At 52.0% G+C, this 17,328-nt stretch overlaps 1 protein-coding gene across 1 annotated transcript in view; it reads right to left on the bottom strand.

The window, feature by feature from the left end:
* The window catches only part of LOC111159754 (CD9 molecule), a 33,084-nt gene extending 16,671 nt beyond the window's left edge, over positions 1-16,413 (bottom strand). Inside the window, exon 1 of the mRNA XM_022522338.1 lies at positions 16,205-16,413. Within this exon, the coding sequence (XP_022378046.1) occupies positions 16,205-16,270 (66 nt within the window). The 5' untranslated portion in view covers positions 16,271-16,413. The remainder of the gene's footprint in view (positions 1-16,204) is intronic.
* Positions 16,414-17,328: the final 915 nt, after the last annotated feature.

The following is a 17,328-nucleotide window of genomic DNA, read 5'->3' as shown; positions in this document are numbered from 1 at the left end:
CACACACACACACACACACACACACACACACACACACACACACACACACCCTTCCTCTCGCAGGTGTGCTGGGCTTGGGTCTCACTGGAGCACAAGCTCCTTCGGGGCAGCTGTTTCTCAGGCCTTCTAGTCCCTTGGCCCAGCCACACCTTGCACACAACAATGAATAAATTATCAATCAACAAATAATTATCCCATACATGAGACGATTACTTCAAAGGGACAGAATCTCTGAAACTCCCACCCGAATCTTCTCTCTCTCTCTTCCCTTCAACAAGCCTCCTTTCCCACTGGCTTTTCATCCAGATCTAACTTCTGCTATCTCACTACCAAAGTCAAAAATTGCCAAGAACAGTAACTTGTCCAAAGAAAATACTGAGAAAGACCCACAAGGGCATGTGACGAACATCACAGTGAAATTTAGGGACAAACCCAGATGGAGTCTTTTGAAAATGAGACTTCATGCAGAGCCCCTGAATCACTGTCCTCACCCCACCAGGAAGTCCAGTTTGACACTTGGATCTTTGAAGAGTGCACAGGTAACCCTGTCACCTGGGGCTCATGCCGGTTCCAGGGGACCTGAGAACCCAGCAGTGCACCAGCTCGGGCCCACAGTGGAGTTTCCTGGTCATCCCCTCTGCCAACGCTGAACACACATCTTGCTCAAGGCACCCACGTGAAGAGGAGTACTTCAGGGAGTCACCCCACAAACCTGGTGGGAGGGCCAGGCCCAGAAATCTTATGCTAAAACACACCTGGAGTTAGAGGAAATGTCTCTAATTTCTGAAGGCGGATTGAAAACAAATCAAAGTGTGATGCCACTTAAGGGCACCTGGTTGCTCTGGACCCCATGCCAAGTTTGTAAAACTCGTTCTAGTTCCAACCTGAGGAGGTATTTACAGATAGGCAGCCCCCCGGATGGAAACACTTGAAGAAAGCCTGCAGAAGGATGTGACAAGAAGGAAAAGAGCAGTGTGTGTGTGTGTGTGTGTGTTTACACACGTGTGGCACCGCAGCCCACCCCCTCAGATGGAAAGAGCCCTATCTGCCTTGGACAAATCCCAGTCCCAAGAAAAATCTTCTCATGGCAAAAAAACTGGGTGGTCTTGGCTAGGCCCCACTCTCCTCCAGGTCCCCTCTTTTCTCCTGCAATGCAACCTGAGGGTCATACCTTTTTTTTTTTTTAATAGGACAAAATATTCATTATGCTATCTCTATCCAGCTGCCTTAGAAAGCCCAGAGGGGGAGAGTGGCTCATTCTCCACACGCGGTTTCTCTGAGGCTGGCCTCAGACTTTAGGTAGTCACGTCAGCACTCTGGTGGGGTTGGAGGCAGGCTGCAGGGAGGGGCTGGGATAGGGGAAAGAGGGGTGCTTGCTATCCTGCTTCCCACTGTCCTTCTGGAAAAGCTATGGCCATTTTGTTCCCTTTGTGAACCTGTGGTCAAGGAGATGCTGTAACACTGTTCGGTGAGGGGCAGGTGGCTTCCCAGAAAGAATGACAAAGCAAGGAGTAGGACGCCCCCGCTCCGCCGTCAGGGCCACCCAGGGTCTGATCTACGTGCGGGGGGCATCAGAGTCCCCTTTGGGAATTCTGTATGTGCCTGTGGAGTCCCACACCCGCCAGGGGAGTCTCTGGCACACCTCTGCTGAGAAGCCGTGGGTCTGAGGCCGGCCGTGGACTCGTGGCAAGCCGTGAACTCTGGGTCTCACGCTCCTCTCCCCCCAAGGTGCTGTCTTGACACTAGCATTTTCCTTGACTTCTCCACACCTCAGAGTTCTCATTAGTGAAAAAAGATGGCAAGATCCCTGTCTTGGCTTTAACCTAGCTTGAAGTGGGGGATTCAGAGAGGTGAGGCACAGACAAGAGTCTGGAAGCCACAATGTGGCACAGCCAGCTGGATTCTGTAGGGAAAATAATGCCAGTACTAAGAATAATAAACCTCGAGAAAGACACAAGACAATAGGGGGGCGATTCACAGCACCTGCTGGCTGTCAGTTGTGTCCCTATGGTCTTAGGAGGCGGCTGGGCAGGAGGGAGCTTGGGCGATTTAAGTCACCCGGGTTCTGGATTCTGTATGTCTGCGCGAGCGCCCTGTGGTGGAAGGATGCTGGATAAATTTACCTTCCTCACAGCCATATATGCCTCCCAGGAGCTCTGCGAGGATGAGACAGGAATGGTAATCCGAATGACCTCCGTGGGAAGGAGGTATTCATGGCGCAGAGAGGGAAGGGATTTTACCTCCTTACTTCCCTTCTTCAGAAAGATATGTAGCAACCCTGGTTATTACTATTATTATTTTTTTAAAAGGTACCAAGCCTGGGAGACCTGTAGGCATAGTTGCCCATGGCACCCAGGAAATCAGTAACAGACTGAATACCAAGGATGTGAGTTTCCCCTATCGGCCTTTTCTGGGCCCCAAAACACCAGTCACACTTTAAGAAGGCTTCAGAAGTGGAGATAAGAGCCTCTATGTTCGCACAGGCTTCAACGTTTACAAACAAGTCAGGCCACCCAGATCTGTGGGCTCAGGCCTCACCCATCTCCATGGCAACCCTGGCTCACCGCTGACTGCCAAGCTTCGGATGGGCTGATTCACCCGTCAGGAGGCCGGGCCGGGCACTGGCGACAAGCACAAACAGGAGCCTAGGCCCTACCACCTCTTCAGATCCTCGCTGGAACCCTCCTCTGCCACCTCCAGATGAAGGCTGAGGCTGTCGCCTTTGGAAAGGGCACAGGCACCCGGCGGGAGCGGAGGCTGGAGTGCTCCCAGAACCGGTCCCACGGCATAGGGAAACACCACCAAAAACCCAATTCCACTCTATTGAGCAGGAAAAAACTGCCATGACCTGCCTCGCTAAGGATCACAAGTAACTTACATGTGTTAGTTAATTCCGAGCAGAATTTGAAGGTATCAACAAGGGCTTGCTATTAACTTTAGTTTTGTTTGAGAGGAACTGAAAAAACGCCGGAGGTGACGGTCCTGGAGAGTAAGTCTCTCTGTGAATCTGGTCATCCCTGGGGTCATCTCGGCCCTCTGGATCACTTCTGCCCTGGGGCTTTTACCAAGACACTGAGGGCAGAAGATGGGCCACCGAGAAATGTGTGGACCCCAGACCAGCAGCAGCGGCATCACCTGGGGAATGTGCTAGAAATGAAAATTCACTGTCCCCATCCTACTTATTGAATTAGAGGCAGGTGGGGTGGAGCCCAGCAATCGCCCCAGATGATTCTGATGTGCCCTCACATCTGAGAACCAACGCTCTAGGCCTTTATGTAAAGACCAAACAATCGGGACCACATGGAGAAGCTTTCTCTGGATGTTCTGAGCCCAGAGACTAGCTTCCTAGACGCCAGTGCTGAAGGGCAGGAAGCCATGGAGGGGGTGGGGGTGGGGGGGAATGAGCTCTCACTGGGCTCCACCCAACATGGGGCAGAATTTCGGCATTCCCGTTTACACTGCAATCCAGAGTGTGGGCTCAGCTGTCCCACCACGGGACAGGGCCTCGGGGCCACCCTGAACTGCTGCACGGTGACGGCGAACAGGGAGGATACAGGACAGGTAAGCAGGAATGAAGCAAGAGGTATGAAACAGATAATGGCTGGACAACTCCATCTTGAACCCACTGAGCCTGAGCAGTCCTAGTAAACAGGTCAAGTTAGAACCTGCATTTGGCTTCCAAATGCAGTATTCATCCCATAGTATTCATCCCATAGCCTCAGCCCTGTGAACTCTCTTCCCCAAGAAGCCAAAATGCTTCCCACAGCCTCTGTAGCAGGGCACTCCTGGTAAGAAAACTTCCTCCTGATTTCTGCAACCAGCGTTCTCCCCAGGCGGGGCTGCCATTACGGCTGAGTGGATTCTTTTCCTCAGCCAACCCTAAATTCTAGGGGGGGAAGAAATTTTTTTTAAAGCAGGGGCTGATGGGTAATGATGTCGTAGGTTAGTGTTGAGTTGACTTCTGGCAGCCTTTTCTGTCATGAGCAACTCCTTCAGAGGCGAAACAAAGGAAAATCATATAGTAAGTGGAGCAATTAGTTATTCTGAGTACCCACGCGTGTCCCATGTTACAGGCAGTGACGGACGTACACCATCTCATTTAATCCTCGTCACCTTTACTTCAGAGGTGAAACAGGTTCCAAGAGGTTAAGTAACAACTCGCTCCAAGAGACACAGCCAGCCAGAGGCTGCGTTCACACTGAACCTGAACCAGGCAGATGACTCAAAGCTCCCGTCCTTCTCACCTGTGCTCCCTCCCTGCCCAGCCGGGAATGGGAAGACTGGGGACCCCTACGGACTTTTCTTGGGGGACAAGAAGGTCCTCTGGACATGCTGAATTTGGCTAAATGCTCTGCCTTGACTGAACCTTACCTCACCTGCTGCGGCGAGGTCATTTAGATTCAGGGCACCAGGCCCCACCTAAGAGAAGGCCAAGAGGGACGGAGCCCTGACCGCTAACTTCTTGGGGTTTGTTCTCGCTCTCCTTCCCCTCCCCCTCTGTTGAGGCTGGGAGAGGTGGTGGTGGCAAGCCCACCATCATCGGGTGAAGAAAAGGCACCCTCTGGGGCCAGCTCCACCTTCCCTCTCCTCCCTGTGGTGTCCACATAGAAGCTGTGGTGACTTTGGCCCTGCCCTGCTCTGACACCTGGCTTCAAGGTATAAAGAAAGTTCTAGATAAGAGGAATTGACCTCCTTTTGGGAAACATGAGAAGCGAACAGGAGAGGTGCTGAGGCCACCCTTCCTGGTCTGGAGGCAGAGCACATTTCTTCTTCCTATGGCTGTTGTTAAACTCTCAGACCCCACAAGGGGGAGGGGGGCTGGGCCAAACGGTCCTGATGCTGGGGCCATGGCCAGTTAAGGCCAAAACTGGGCCCTCGCCTCACTCACCTTTCCCACGCTGGGGATATCTCTGAAATGGGCATTTTGTGGACAGGTGGAAGGTGGGGTTCTTGAATTCACCTTCTGAAAAGGATGGAGCCTTGTGGTAAAGTTTCAGCCTGGAACAATCCTGTGTGAGGCGGCTTTACAGATCCAAAGCAAGACACAGAGGAGTGTTTTTCGGACAACTTCAATCTCTGGAACGTTCTGAGTGGCCGTGGTAACAGTAAATACAGCCAGAGGGGCCCAAAGCAACCCCTGAGCTCTTGCTCTGAGCCAGGCACTGCCACACATTTCACATTAAATACACCATCATGTCCAACAACCGTAAGACCCTGGCAGTATGACCTTCAGGACTCAAATAATAAAAGTGAGGCATAAGGAGAGTCACTGATTTGCTGCCTCCCCTAGGAATCTGCATTTCTGACAGGTCAACTTCTCCTACCCCCAACCACCACCCTGGGTCTTAAAGGGCCCCGCTAAAGGGGGCTGCTCCTTGATGGCATGTCGGGAGGTCAAAACGCAAACCCAACCATCCCTGAGAAGCCAGGCCCCTGGGGAGGAACACTTCTGCCTCTTGGGACCATTTACTGCCCTAAATACTGAGAAAATGGCAACACCATCCCACCACCTATATAATTCAGTATTTTTTAAAAAATCAGAAATATAAAATATAAAGAAGTTCAAAAAAGTACCTAGTTTCCCCACGATTCCTTGGGCTTACCTGCATTGCTGACCTCCTAAGCACCTGCTTAGCCTGCCCGCTGACCTTGCAGGGGTTCAGGTCCTGGGGATTCTGTGCACTTTGGGGTGGGGGGGTACCTGGGCGGAGGGGCTCAACAGCTATACCATGCGGGTACCCTCCGTTTGCTAAGCATGACTCTTTGGGGCCATGGTGTACTCCAGCTTGCCTGAGACTGGTGCGCACAGCTAAGAGGGGAACACGCCCTGTAGGAACAACAGTGGGATTTCCCAGGGAGAAGAGGAATATGAGGGAGCTAGATTTCTAACCCTTCTGAATCTAAGAGGGCTGGTAGGACTGCCTTATACCCTTTGAAATAGTTAGGATCATCCCAGTTGGAGATGAGGAAATGGGCTCAGAGAGATAAAGTAACTTGCCCAAGGTCACAGAGCAGGTATGGGACAACTTAGCCATCAGCTCTCTCCCTCTGTCATCCTGCTCTGCATATGACAGAGGGAGAGAGCTGATGGCTAAGGGCCATGAAGAGGTCTGAAGCAGCCCTGGTGGAAGGGAGTTAGCAAGGTCCCCTCTTCAGGGTGTGTCAGGGGATGAAGGGCCTTGTAAGCTTTTTTTTTTTTTTTTTTTTTTTAAGTACACCTTGATGGTAATTAGGCAGCAACCTGGTCTGAACAAGTTCAAGAGCTGAGAAATCCTCCCTTCCAAAGACAAAGTCAGCGTCATTTAAAAACCAGAGCTCTATTCCGCCCAAAAGAGAAAGAAAGTTTTAGCTAATATGGTATATTAATATTAAGCAGTTTGGGGGATGAAGGATCCAGAGGGAGGGCTTCTGCCCAAGATAACCTCTTTCTAAACAAGAAACCTCACTGCAAATTTCCACTGCCTGCTTGCCAGACATGGAACACCCATCAGCCAGCCCATAAATCTGGTTCCTGCTAAAAGCAGGCATTCTGATCTTAACCAAAATCATCTGATGTGGGGGATTGTTTTGGGGATGTTTTGCTTTAAATTCCAGAATACCACACATTTGTTTTCCATTGTGTATGCCTCACTAAGATGCCTGGCGACCACACACACACACACACACACACTCACTCACTCACTCACTCACTCTTGTTTATACACTTTAGCCATGTGGACCAGCTAGCTCTCATTCCATCTGTGGGACCGGTTACCACTTGCCTGCATGGCCCTGAGTGGTGGGAGATGCCCATTTGTTTAGACCTTTGAAGCCATGCCATGTGGTGTATGGACTGGCAGTGCTGGCAACAGGCACACCCAGCTCTGCTTAGTGAAATGGCCCTCCTTCCTCATCATGGGGCCAAAAGCTAGCGGAGGAGCGGGGCCGAAGGTCTCCAACTGCTGTGTCCAACCTATCATCCATCCCATCCCTCTGCCATGATCTCTGCCTTCATTTTGGGTCTCTTAATTATAGTTGCCATTTGCACACACGGATTTCAGTTTATATGCAAATTTTGCAGATAAATACACTACAGTTCTGTAAATGTGTCTTCTCTTCCTTATGATTTTATTTATTTATTTTTTTAAAAGATTTTACTTGTTTATTTGACAGAGAGAGAGCGAGCAGAAGCACAAGCAGGGGGAGTGGTAGAGGGAGAAGCAGGCTTCCCGCCAAGCAGGGAGCCCGATGTGGGGCTCGATCCCAGGACCCTGAGATCATGACCTGAGCTGAAGGCAGAGGCTTTAACCCACTGAGCCACCCAGGAGCCCCTCCTTATGATTTTCTTAATACTATTTTCATTTCTCGATTATTTTAAGAATGCAGCATATAATACATACACAGAGTATGTGCTAACAGTATCTTACTGTTATCCGTAAGGCTTCCGGTCAACAGTAGGCTATTAGTAGTAGAGTTTCGGGAAGGCAAATGTTCGAAAGAGATTTTTGACTGCACAGCGTTGGTGTCCCTAAACCCTGTAATGTTCAAGGGTTAACAGTATGCTCCTGGCCAGCTAGCCTGTAACTCTTGCTCTCCCCATACCCTGCCTGCAGCTCTGTGCCTGTACTCTTTAATTTTCACAACAGACCCACCAAGTAGGTAACATTTACTTTCATTTTTTAGCTGAGAAAACCTGGACACAGAAGCAGCTCGTCAGAGATCCCATAGCAAATAAGCAGCTGAGCGAGAACTTGAACCCCGGAGAGTCTGACTGCAAAGCCCAGATTCTCAATTGTTCTGCAGAACTGTCTCCTTGATCAGTGTCATTAATTTCAGAGCCAGAATTTTTCACTTTTGTCCTGTCTCCCTCCCAGCCATAGCTGATTGCATTTCAAAAGTGCACCTTATATCCTTAAAAGGTCTCAGGGAAGCCTACTTGAACTAGCAGAAGGCCCTACCTTCTCAGGACAGGAAGGCACCTGCCTCGGCCACCTGGCCTGGAGGCATCACTGACCCTGGCCTTTCTCTGAGGCCAGCTGCCCAACGAACAGAGTTGAGAGAGACAGAATGAGAGAGAGAGAGAGAGAGAGAGAGAGAGAATGCACTTCTTCTTTCTGGTCTGTGGCCCGAGAACTTCATCTATGCCCTTGCTGTACTGGCCAGAAAGTTGGTGTGGACACAGCACTGCTCTGGGAAACAGATTCCCCAGAGTCACTTGGCGTGTCCTCTTCTCATCCCAGCTTTGCTACTATGGCAAGCCTTGCAGTGCAGACACGGTTACAGCTGCCCACTGGCCACGGTCCTTGCATCCCGAATAGGAATGGCCCCAAGGGGAAGCCCAGAACCTCTGCCCTTCCCCCACAGCACCATCCTGCCACCAAAGGGCATGACCACAGGCCTGTGTTACGGCCCTGGCTATGGGGTCCTGGGAGGCACCTGCCACAGGAGGAGGATAATGCCAGCTTCTCACCCTAACAGGCTCTCCCCAACACGGGGAGAGAAGCTAATTTCTACTTGAAATAAGCTTTCTGGGTCTCTTAAGGGTTATCTGTCTTACGGAGTCGGAGCTACTAGAATATGGTGGGAATGGGAGAAAGTAGAGCATGAGAAGAGGTTCTCAGGCTGGCAGAAAGAAAACTTTAGAAAGCCTAAGCGTAACAGTATGTATTTAAATCCACAGCCCCGTATCACGGGAAGCAATGGGAAGACTTCACACCGCATCGGGGAGAGCAGGAGAGAGAATCTTAGTGGGAAGGGACAAGAGACAAGTTTCTTGTCTCTACGGACTGGAGCAGGGGGGCTGCTGTGGGGGTGAGGGGGCCTGCTGCCCACTAGAGGGGGGCACTGATGTGAGCTGGGCATGAAAAATGGCACACCGCAACTGCTCACCTAGACGGGAAGAAGGGATGTTGATCTGAACCTGTGAATAATTATGTCTTAGCCCGTTTGGGTGGCTATAACCAATGACCATCGGTCAGGCAGCTTAACAACAAAAATTGTTTCTTACTGTCCTGGAGGCTAGGAAGTCCGAGATCAAGACACCAAAGACTTGGTGTCTGGTGGGGAATTGTTTCCTGGTCCACAGAGGGCTGTCTTCTTGCTATAATCTCAGATGGTGGAAGGGAGCGGGGCACGCTCTGGGGCCTCTTCTTTTATAAGGGCACTAATCCCATTCATGAGAGCTCCAACCGCACGACCTCATCACCCCTAAAAGCCCACCTCCAAATTCCATTACACTGGTTTTAGGATTTAACATATGAATTTTGGGGGAACACAAACATTCTAGTCTATAGCAAACTATCTTTTAAAAACACCAAAATGCTACTGACTTGAAAAGCAAGAGTTCGTAAATATGATTTTACTGATCTTTTTTTTTTTTTTAAGATTATATTTATTTATTTGTCATGGGGGAGGCGGGTAGGGAGTACAAGCAGAGGGATCAGCAGGCAGAGGGAGAAGCAGGCTCCCAGTGAGCAAGGAGCCAGGTATGGGACTCAATCCCATGACCCTGGGAGCTGAAGGCTCCCGGACTGAGCCACCTAAGCGTCCGTCCCTTTGCTGATCTTTCTGTATAAAGTTTTAATATATCAGGTTTTCATTTATCATGCTATTGCCTCAATCAATGTAGGCTTAAAGATAAAACTAGAACGCTATAGAAACCTGTTTTGAATTCAGTAAAACTGTCTGACTTACTTTATCATATTTTTAAGTCCCACGCAAAGGTCTTCTGCTATGATCCATGTGTTGTGGTGTTTTTATACTTGGAAACTGAAAAGCAGCTTATACTGGGAACAGAAGCAAGGGGCTGAGTCCTGAGCAATTTGGAGGCGAGGGCTTAGTAGAAGTCACGGCCCATTGGCCTGCCCGGCCTAAGAGGTGTTCACTGGAACCCGGAATGTACACTGAACACAACAGTAACAGGATTAAGCTTTGAAGAGTGACTTTCCTTCAGCAAGAGCCAGCTTGAGTCACTAAGAGTCACTGTTTCATCATCCCTGTACAGTGGCTGGCAAAAGGACTGAACAAGAAGGACCTTTAAAATCCAGATTTCTGATTTTTTTTTCTCCAAGTCCATAGTCCCCACATCTCTCTACCCAGGGATCTTTGCCAGAATCAAATGAATCCAGGCCCCTCTCAGTCAGAGGGGTTCACCCTCCTCTGATATTCAACCAAATTGAATATCATCTCCCTAGGAGTCCAAATCTCCAAACACCCCCCCCACCACCCAGCCCCTTCCAAAGCCTTTAAGGGCAAGGCCCAGGAAGGTTGGCTGTATCACTCTCCATTTGATGGGAAGGAGGTGGAGGGAAACAGAGAACTTGGTTCTTCCTAAACAAATACAAATCACCTGAACTATGGGAAAAACTAACCCAAGAAGCAAAACTTGGCGAGAAGCTCATAAAGTCGGATTCTTCATGTGGATCAGAAATACAGTACACTCATTAAATTAATCGAGAGTCAAAGCCACTCCTTGGGCAATGATTAAGCTGAGAGTCAGAGCAAGTATGGGTGGGGAGGCTGGCTCTCCAGTCCAGGCTGCTCTTGACCTTTGGGGAACTCACGCTTTCTCAAGTCACCCCGGATTCCCCCACACAGTCCCTGGGTGGTGGCAAGGCAACCCCCGGCTCATGGCTGAAGCATGGGATTCAGAACAGAGAAGAGGTTGCTTGGAAACCAAGAGAGGAGAAAAACCAGTATGAGGCATTCATTGGCCTCCAGAAAAAAAAAAAAAAAGCAAAAAAAAAAAAAAAAAAAAAGGAGGCAAAAGCATTTTTCTGGAGGTGGGTCTCTGATTTTGTGGAATTCCCTAAAAAGGTTAAGGTCCATGAGCCTAGGACAATGGCACACAGTACTTAAAAAGGATTCAGAATGAAGGACTTTTTGGGGGTGGCGGTGGTGGTTGGGGATGGGGGGGCGGACAGGAGTTGGAATTACCGGATGGATATAATTATTATAAAATTATCTCATCTGGAGACAGGATGCTGCTTTCCACAGCTGCATGCCATCACTTGATGGAAAATGAAAATGTCCCTGGACCAGCATTACTTTTTCCACAGAATGAAACAGGCAAGTGATCTGCAGTCAGACTTCAAAACATAAATTTAAAAAAAAGTGTATTGTTAAGATTAGCCCTTCTGGTCTCCTCAGTTGCAGAGGACATTTCCGAGTAGTTGAGAACATCGGGCTCTTGCCCAGAGTTTCAAAACCCCAGAATAAGTAAGTCACCGCTTTTTCGTTTGGAAGAGATGGAAGGAAAGAAGGTTTCTGCAGGGCTTTGGTTGAAAAGACCTGTGGCAGGCCCAGAGGCAATTCCACTGACCCCCCCCACGCCCCTCCCCTGGACCAGGGAAGGGGGAACGCAGAATAGAAACTTGCACCCCCTCAAACTTCACTCTCTTCTCCCCAGCTGGACACAGGTCCGTCAAGAATACTTGTCTACCGGGACGCCTGGGTGGCTCAGTTGGTTAAGCAGCTGCCTTCGGCTCAGGTCATGATCCCAGCGTCCTGGGATCGAGTCCCACATCGGGCTCCTTGCTCATCAGGGAGCCTGCTTCTCCCTCTGCCTCTGCCTGCCATTCTGTCTGCCTGTGCTTGCTCTCTTTCCCTCTCTCTCTCTGACAAATAATTAAATAAAATCTTTAAAAAAAAAAAAAAAGAATACTTGTCTACCAAGGAGACAACAGGCCACAGAAGCCATGATGACCCATGACCTCAGGTCCGTAACCCTTACCTACAGCCAGGCACACCCAGCAAAGAACTGTCAAGGCTTAGGTTCTTCAGAAGAAAAGGCGCTTTTGCCAGTTGGAGGTGTATTATTAAGTTGCGAACTGTGTGACCCAAAGCCACACCTCCTCATAAAATTGAACTGAACCAGAAAACAAGCACACAAATCAAACACAGGACACCCAGCACTGCGTCTAACAGGAAGATTCCACATCTAATACAAAAGGGTGTGAGAACGCTGACTTGTGCCGTTTGAAGCCACAGAAGACTCATTTAGCAGAGTTGGTTAGGTGTCCTGGCAAGGACGGCCCTCCATGGGCTGCTTATTCAAGTGGTTCCAAGTCCTCAAACCTCTTCCTTTGAGTACAGAAGAGTCAGGTCTGGAACGGTGCCATGGGCCACTCTGAAAGGATAGGGGTAGTGTTTGTGTAGAGGAATCCCCCTGCACCCCAAAATCAGGAATCAGAGCTTTGCTGTTGACAACCACTGCAGCAAAAAGTGAGGGGCAAGCCGTCAAGATTCCCGGCAGGGGAGAGGTCCTCTTTTTCTTAGCAGATGCAGACACCTGGCCTCCTCTCACCTCTCCCCAAACCTGCCAGCCTCAGTACAGACACCGCCAGCTTTACCAGAGCTCCCGCTGTCTGTGTGCCAAAGGTGGGGAGCCATTTCAGGCAAGCGTCCCAGCTGCTTGCTCAGCCCAACGCAGAAGGCCAACAGCTTCTGGGGGAAGCAGCAAGTGGGGTGGGAGGGGCTTCTGCCCCTGTCTACACTGCTAGGTCTGTACACTGCCTAGGCCCAGAAGTCTGAGGTCTTAGGGTTTCTCTGCTGTGTAGTTTATTTTCAGAATTGGGGCCACCCCACAGTCAAACGTGGAGCCGCACAAGAGATGGAGTGGGTGTCCTGGAGCAGGAATCATGGAGGTGGGGTGGATCACGAGGTTGGCCGTGATGCAGGAAGTCGGAAGGGGGCGGGGGGATGTGTGGAGTGTGGATGCCTGCCTACATCCCTGGTTTCAATTTCCACACTTCTTGGGGAAGGGCTCCTACCCTCCCCATGGCCTCAATCTACTTTCTCAACTGTGGAGTAATAGCGGCTTTGGTTGGAAGTTTACTGGGTCTGGCGCTAAGCTATGCCAAGGGCAGCCCATACGTTCTCTCATTTAACCCACGGCAAGTCCTTGGCGCAGACACCAGCTCCGTCTGCTGGTGGTGGGGGAGGGCTGAATGTGCCATGCGCCGACCAGTGGGCAGGACTACCACGGATTGCTGAGGGCCAGGAAAACAGAGAACCCCTAAACAGAGGGACCCTATCCCGGGCGACAGAGGGAAACGTGAGGTCAACAGAAAAGAGACCAAGAATCAGGTCTCAGAGGTAAAGACCCAATTGTAAAAAATTGTAAAACCCACTGGTTTTACAGATGAGCAAACGGAGGTCTGAAACACAAAAGCCACTTCCCAGGATGTCAAAGTGACCTGACGACAGAACTAGACTAATACCCAGGTCCCTGTCCAGATTTCCACTGTTTTTTTTTGGGCGGGGGGTAGATGGGTAGGCAAGATGCCCCAGAGGAAAATATAGAAACAACTGAGAGTCAAGAAGTTAGGGTTGTGGGGTGTTAGACGAACAGACTGGTTGCTGGTCTAGCTGTGAGCATCAGAGGCCCTACTCAGGGAGCGTGGGCTCAGCTGTCACTGGGGTTCCACAGGGTCCGAGGCCGGCGCAGACGTGTGCCATCTCCCCACCCTGATCATCCCACTGCTTCTCTCTCTGGGTCGCTGCTAGGCCACCCCTCCCAGCATCCTTTGTTCATGAGGTATTGCTGGCTCCTGGCCTCACACTCCTGTTTTCCAAGGCCCGCATCAGATCCCAAATGCCAAGTTTAAAAATTCCTGGTCTCAAGAGAGAAAGGTAACCGGTGCCATTATTACAATTTGAGCCGTTCCCTTTAAAGGTATCTAGGAGAGCTTGTTTCTGCCTGGCTGGGCATGGCTGCGGGTTGGGGTGGAAAGCAGACTGCACTTTAAGTCAACCAGACGTGGCTTTAAACTTACTCCTGATGCTATTCTGCCACATGACCCTGGATAAGTCACTTAACCTTTCCGGAGACTAGTTTCCTGGTCACTGGTACCATGGGGATAATGCTTCCTGCTCCGGCTTCTCTCATGGGACCTGGAAAAGGCCTTTGCAGACTGTAGAACACTGCCCCAGTGGATCCTGATACTCCTTTATTCTAGAATCTCTTCAGGGACCTTAATACATACAGGCCTACTGAACAATCGTTAATTCAGAAAAATGTGGCTTACCCGCGCTGTCCCCCCTCCCCCAAGTCCACTACCAGGTCCCCTTGTTGGTTTCCTGATGGAGACAGAAGAGGATGGGACTTAAGTCAGGGACCCAGGGCTTATGGTATTGATTCGGACTCCGGGATCCTGGGCCAATCACCCCACCCCTCTCTGGTTCTCTGCTTTCTCACTGTGAATATAAGGGCTGGACTGGATAATCACCAAAGTCATTCCTAATTGTGGACCCAAACACTTCCAGATTCAGTCATATCTGTTTCAGATGACGTGGCTGACCAGCAGTGCCTGGTCCAGGTAGGGGCAGCTCTGAATATGGGTGGGGTGGTACAGGCTGGAGACAATGAGACTGAGCAGATACCGGGAGCACTGGAGCCTCTCATCAGGCTCCTGCAGGAGCCACATGGCGGGGGGGTGGGGGGTGGGGGGGTGGTGTAGGGTGTGTGTGTGTGTGTGTGTGTGTGTGTGTGTGTGTGTGTGTGTAGTGAAGGCACATGGCAGTCTGTGGTTCCTCCCTGGCCCAAACCCCTGATGCAGCCGAGGCAGATAACTGAGGACTAAGTAACAGGGTAGCAGGGGAGATTGTGCTGGGGAGGGGAGAGGAAGACTCCCCAAGGACAAGGGTGGGGTGGGGCGGGGCTAGCCAGCCTTCTCACATTCTTTTCTGGTGCCAGAGGTTGGTGAGAGGAGGACGCCCAGCCTGGGAGCCAGCTGGCTGGTTGCTGGGGGCTGGTGGGAACACAGGGAGGAAGAGTGCCCACTGCTGTGTGGGGTGGTCTCCCTAAAACAGGCCAAGTGTTGGACAGAGGTACGTCTATGTGGCATCCTCACTAGAATATGTGTTGTGTATGGCAGGTCAGACTCTTAGCATCGGCTCAGGAGAAAGGATTAAAATCTGAAGAGGTTTGCCCCAAGGTTCGTGGGGACCCCGGTGACCAGCTCCAGGGGAACAGGTACAGTATATTTTTTGCTACAAGGCTCTGGTGGCATGCCTATTTCTACAGCCGTCTCTCTAGTAGTACAGGAACTGCCTTTCCAAACTCCTTCCTTAACTGCAAAGGAGCAAATGCCATCCATTTGTGTGCAGGGCATGGGGGCCTCAGACTCAGGACACAAAGGTTCCCTTTTCCTTGCTTCTTTCCGTCTCTGGGTGGTCCCTTAATCCCCCAAGAGAAGGTGCCTGCCTCAGGCTTTCCAGTTGCAGAAAGGCCAAGTGCGGCCAGCAGTGGGTGTCATGCAGCTCCCCAGCCCGGTGTCCTATCCAGGTGAACCACTGTCCGTGGCCCCGCCCAGGCACTGGGTGGGCTGGCACAGGGGTGTAGGCCAGGCTGGAGGACCCGGGCTAGCAGTAGGCGGAGGGCACCCGATCTTCCCCCGGAAATGGGGAAACACAGGACTAAAAGCGCCAACAGGCATTTGCCCCACCTCTCCCCAACTCTCCCAGAGTTCTCTCCAGTTCAGATACTTATCGCCTTTGGGGGAAAAAAAAATCAAGACAAGCTAGTCTTTCAGGTAGTTTCGAGGGAGTTCCGACTTTCTCACGGCGGGCTCAGAATCAAGCCTGCAGGAACCTCCTGGAGGGTGGAGGGGGTCTCCCACTCTCACTCAGGGACGCGTTCCCAATCCTCCCTCCCTCTCCCTTTCCAGTGTAAAAGTGTCAACAGGTCTGGGCTGAGCTCTCCTCGCCCCACTGAAATCCTCAGAGCGCCCGCATCTCCCCCCATCCCCTCCTCGCGGCCCCGGCCACTTGTGAGACCCCACCCAGATCGCGAACTGTGCTGCCCGCCACAGTCGTCCCTGGTCAGGGCCTGAAGTTCCCAGAAGAAGGGTGCTCCGTTTCTCCCTGCCGCCTTCCCCTCCGGCACTCGGAGGGGCTGGGGGAGGGGAGGGAGCAGACGCGAACCCCACCCCAAACCCTCGGCGAAAAAGAGGGCTAGGGCCGGTCTCCCCGCCCCAGCTCCCTAGAGCCCCCCGCGCTCCGCTGCCCGGCTCGGGTTCGGAGGAGCCCCTACGATCGTGCCCGCCCCGCTCGTCTCCGGACCCGGTCGAGGAGCCAGCTGGCGGCCGCGGTGCCCTTTCTCCTCCCGCCCGGAGTCCACCCGGCGCCGGGAGTGCCAGTTACCGGCAGCCCGGACCGCGGACAGGGTCTCCGGGATGAACAGGTGGCTCCGGGGAGGAGCGCGCGGCGGTTGGCGCTCACTCACCCAGAAGATGAAGTTAAATCCGAAGAGCAGGTATTTGATGCACTTGGTGCCTCCTTTGACCGGCATGGTGCGGGCTAGACTGGCCTGGGCCGGACCCGTGTGGAACTGGGGGCGCGCGCGGCCGGGACGAGGGTTTGCAGACTTGGGGCCGGGGCTTCGGCGGCTGCAGGCTGGCCTCCGGGCTGCACTTTTAAAAAGTGCCACTCCTTACTGAGCCCAGTGGCTGCGGTGCGCATGTGCCGTGGACCCCGCCCCCGGCCGACTCGGCCCCTGGCCCCACCTGCCCCGCCTACGCCCAGAGGCCGGCTCCCGCCCGGCTTCCGGGGGATACTGGGGCTCAGCGGTCTTGGAGCCCGCTCTGCCCTTTCCTCTCCTTCCTCCGGGCACAGCCCTCTCGCTCACGTTCGTTGGCCCGACCCTCTTTCCCGCCGCCGACCTTCCCCTTTCCTCTCAACAGCCCCGGGATCATTCCAGACTGCTCGCTCCCCTCCTCCTCTCCGCTTTTACCTAGGAGTTCTGTGGAAGCCTTGCCCTGAAGTTCCCGCTTTGTTGATTCTGATCTTCCTGCCTGAGCTCTTTGCTACGGGAGACCTTTCTTGGGTCGTTGGGGGTTGGGGTTGGGATCCAGTCCCCTTACTCCAGGCGGCTGCCCGCCGAGTGAAGGCTCTTCTTGCTCTGTACTCGATTTGAAGGGGAGCCGCCGGGCTTTATTTCTCCTTGAGGCGGCTACTTGCAAACTTTCATTCATGGAGTACACTCTTTACTTGGCATCTCGCTCTGTGGAACAGGAATTAGCAACTGGCAGTCCAGGCGGCAAGAGAGGATGGAGGCTTATGGGAGTAATTTTCAAATATGGTTCCTGAACAGTAATATGGCTGAGGAAGTCGAGGGGTCCTGCGGTGCTTCCTGGTCTTGGGGTTCAGATGCCCTGAGAGAAGAGAGAGTTCCTATCCAGGCTTCTGTTCTCACCTCTACTCCCCAGCGCCTTTCCTCTTGCCCTTTGACCTCGACATGCTGAGTTCTGATCCCGTTTCTCCTGGGCTCCACAACTTTCTGTAGCTCCCCACATTCAGTGACCTGAGTTGAAATTACCCATCTGGCATTCTATTCCTCATCTCGTGTCT

This window comes from Enhydra lutris, unplaced genomic scaffold, assembly GCF_002288905.1.
Source record: "Enhydra lutris kenyoni isolate GAN:26980312 unplaced genomic scaffold, ASM228890v2 scaffoldscaffold69, whole genome shotgun sequence".
NCBI lineage: Eukaryota > Metazoa > Chordata > Mammalia > Carnivora > Mustelidae > Enhydra > Enhydra lutris.
Note: the sequence above shows the minus strand (reverse complement) of the source record. Positions and strands in the feature narration are given on the sequence as shown.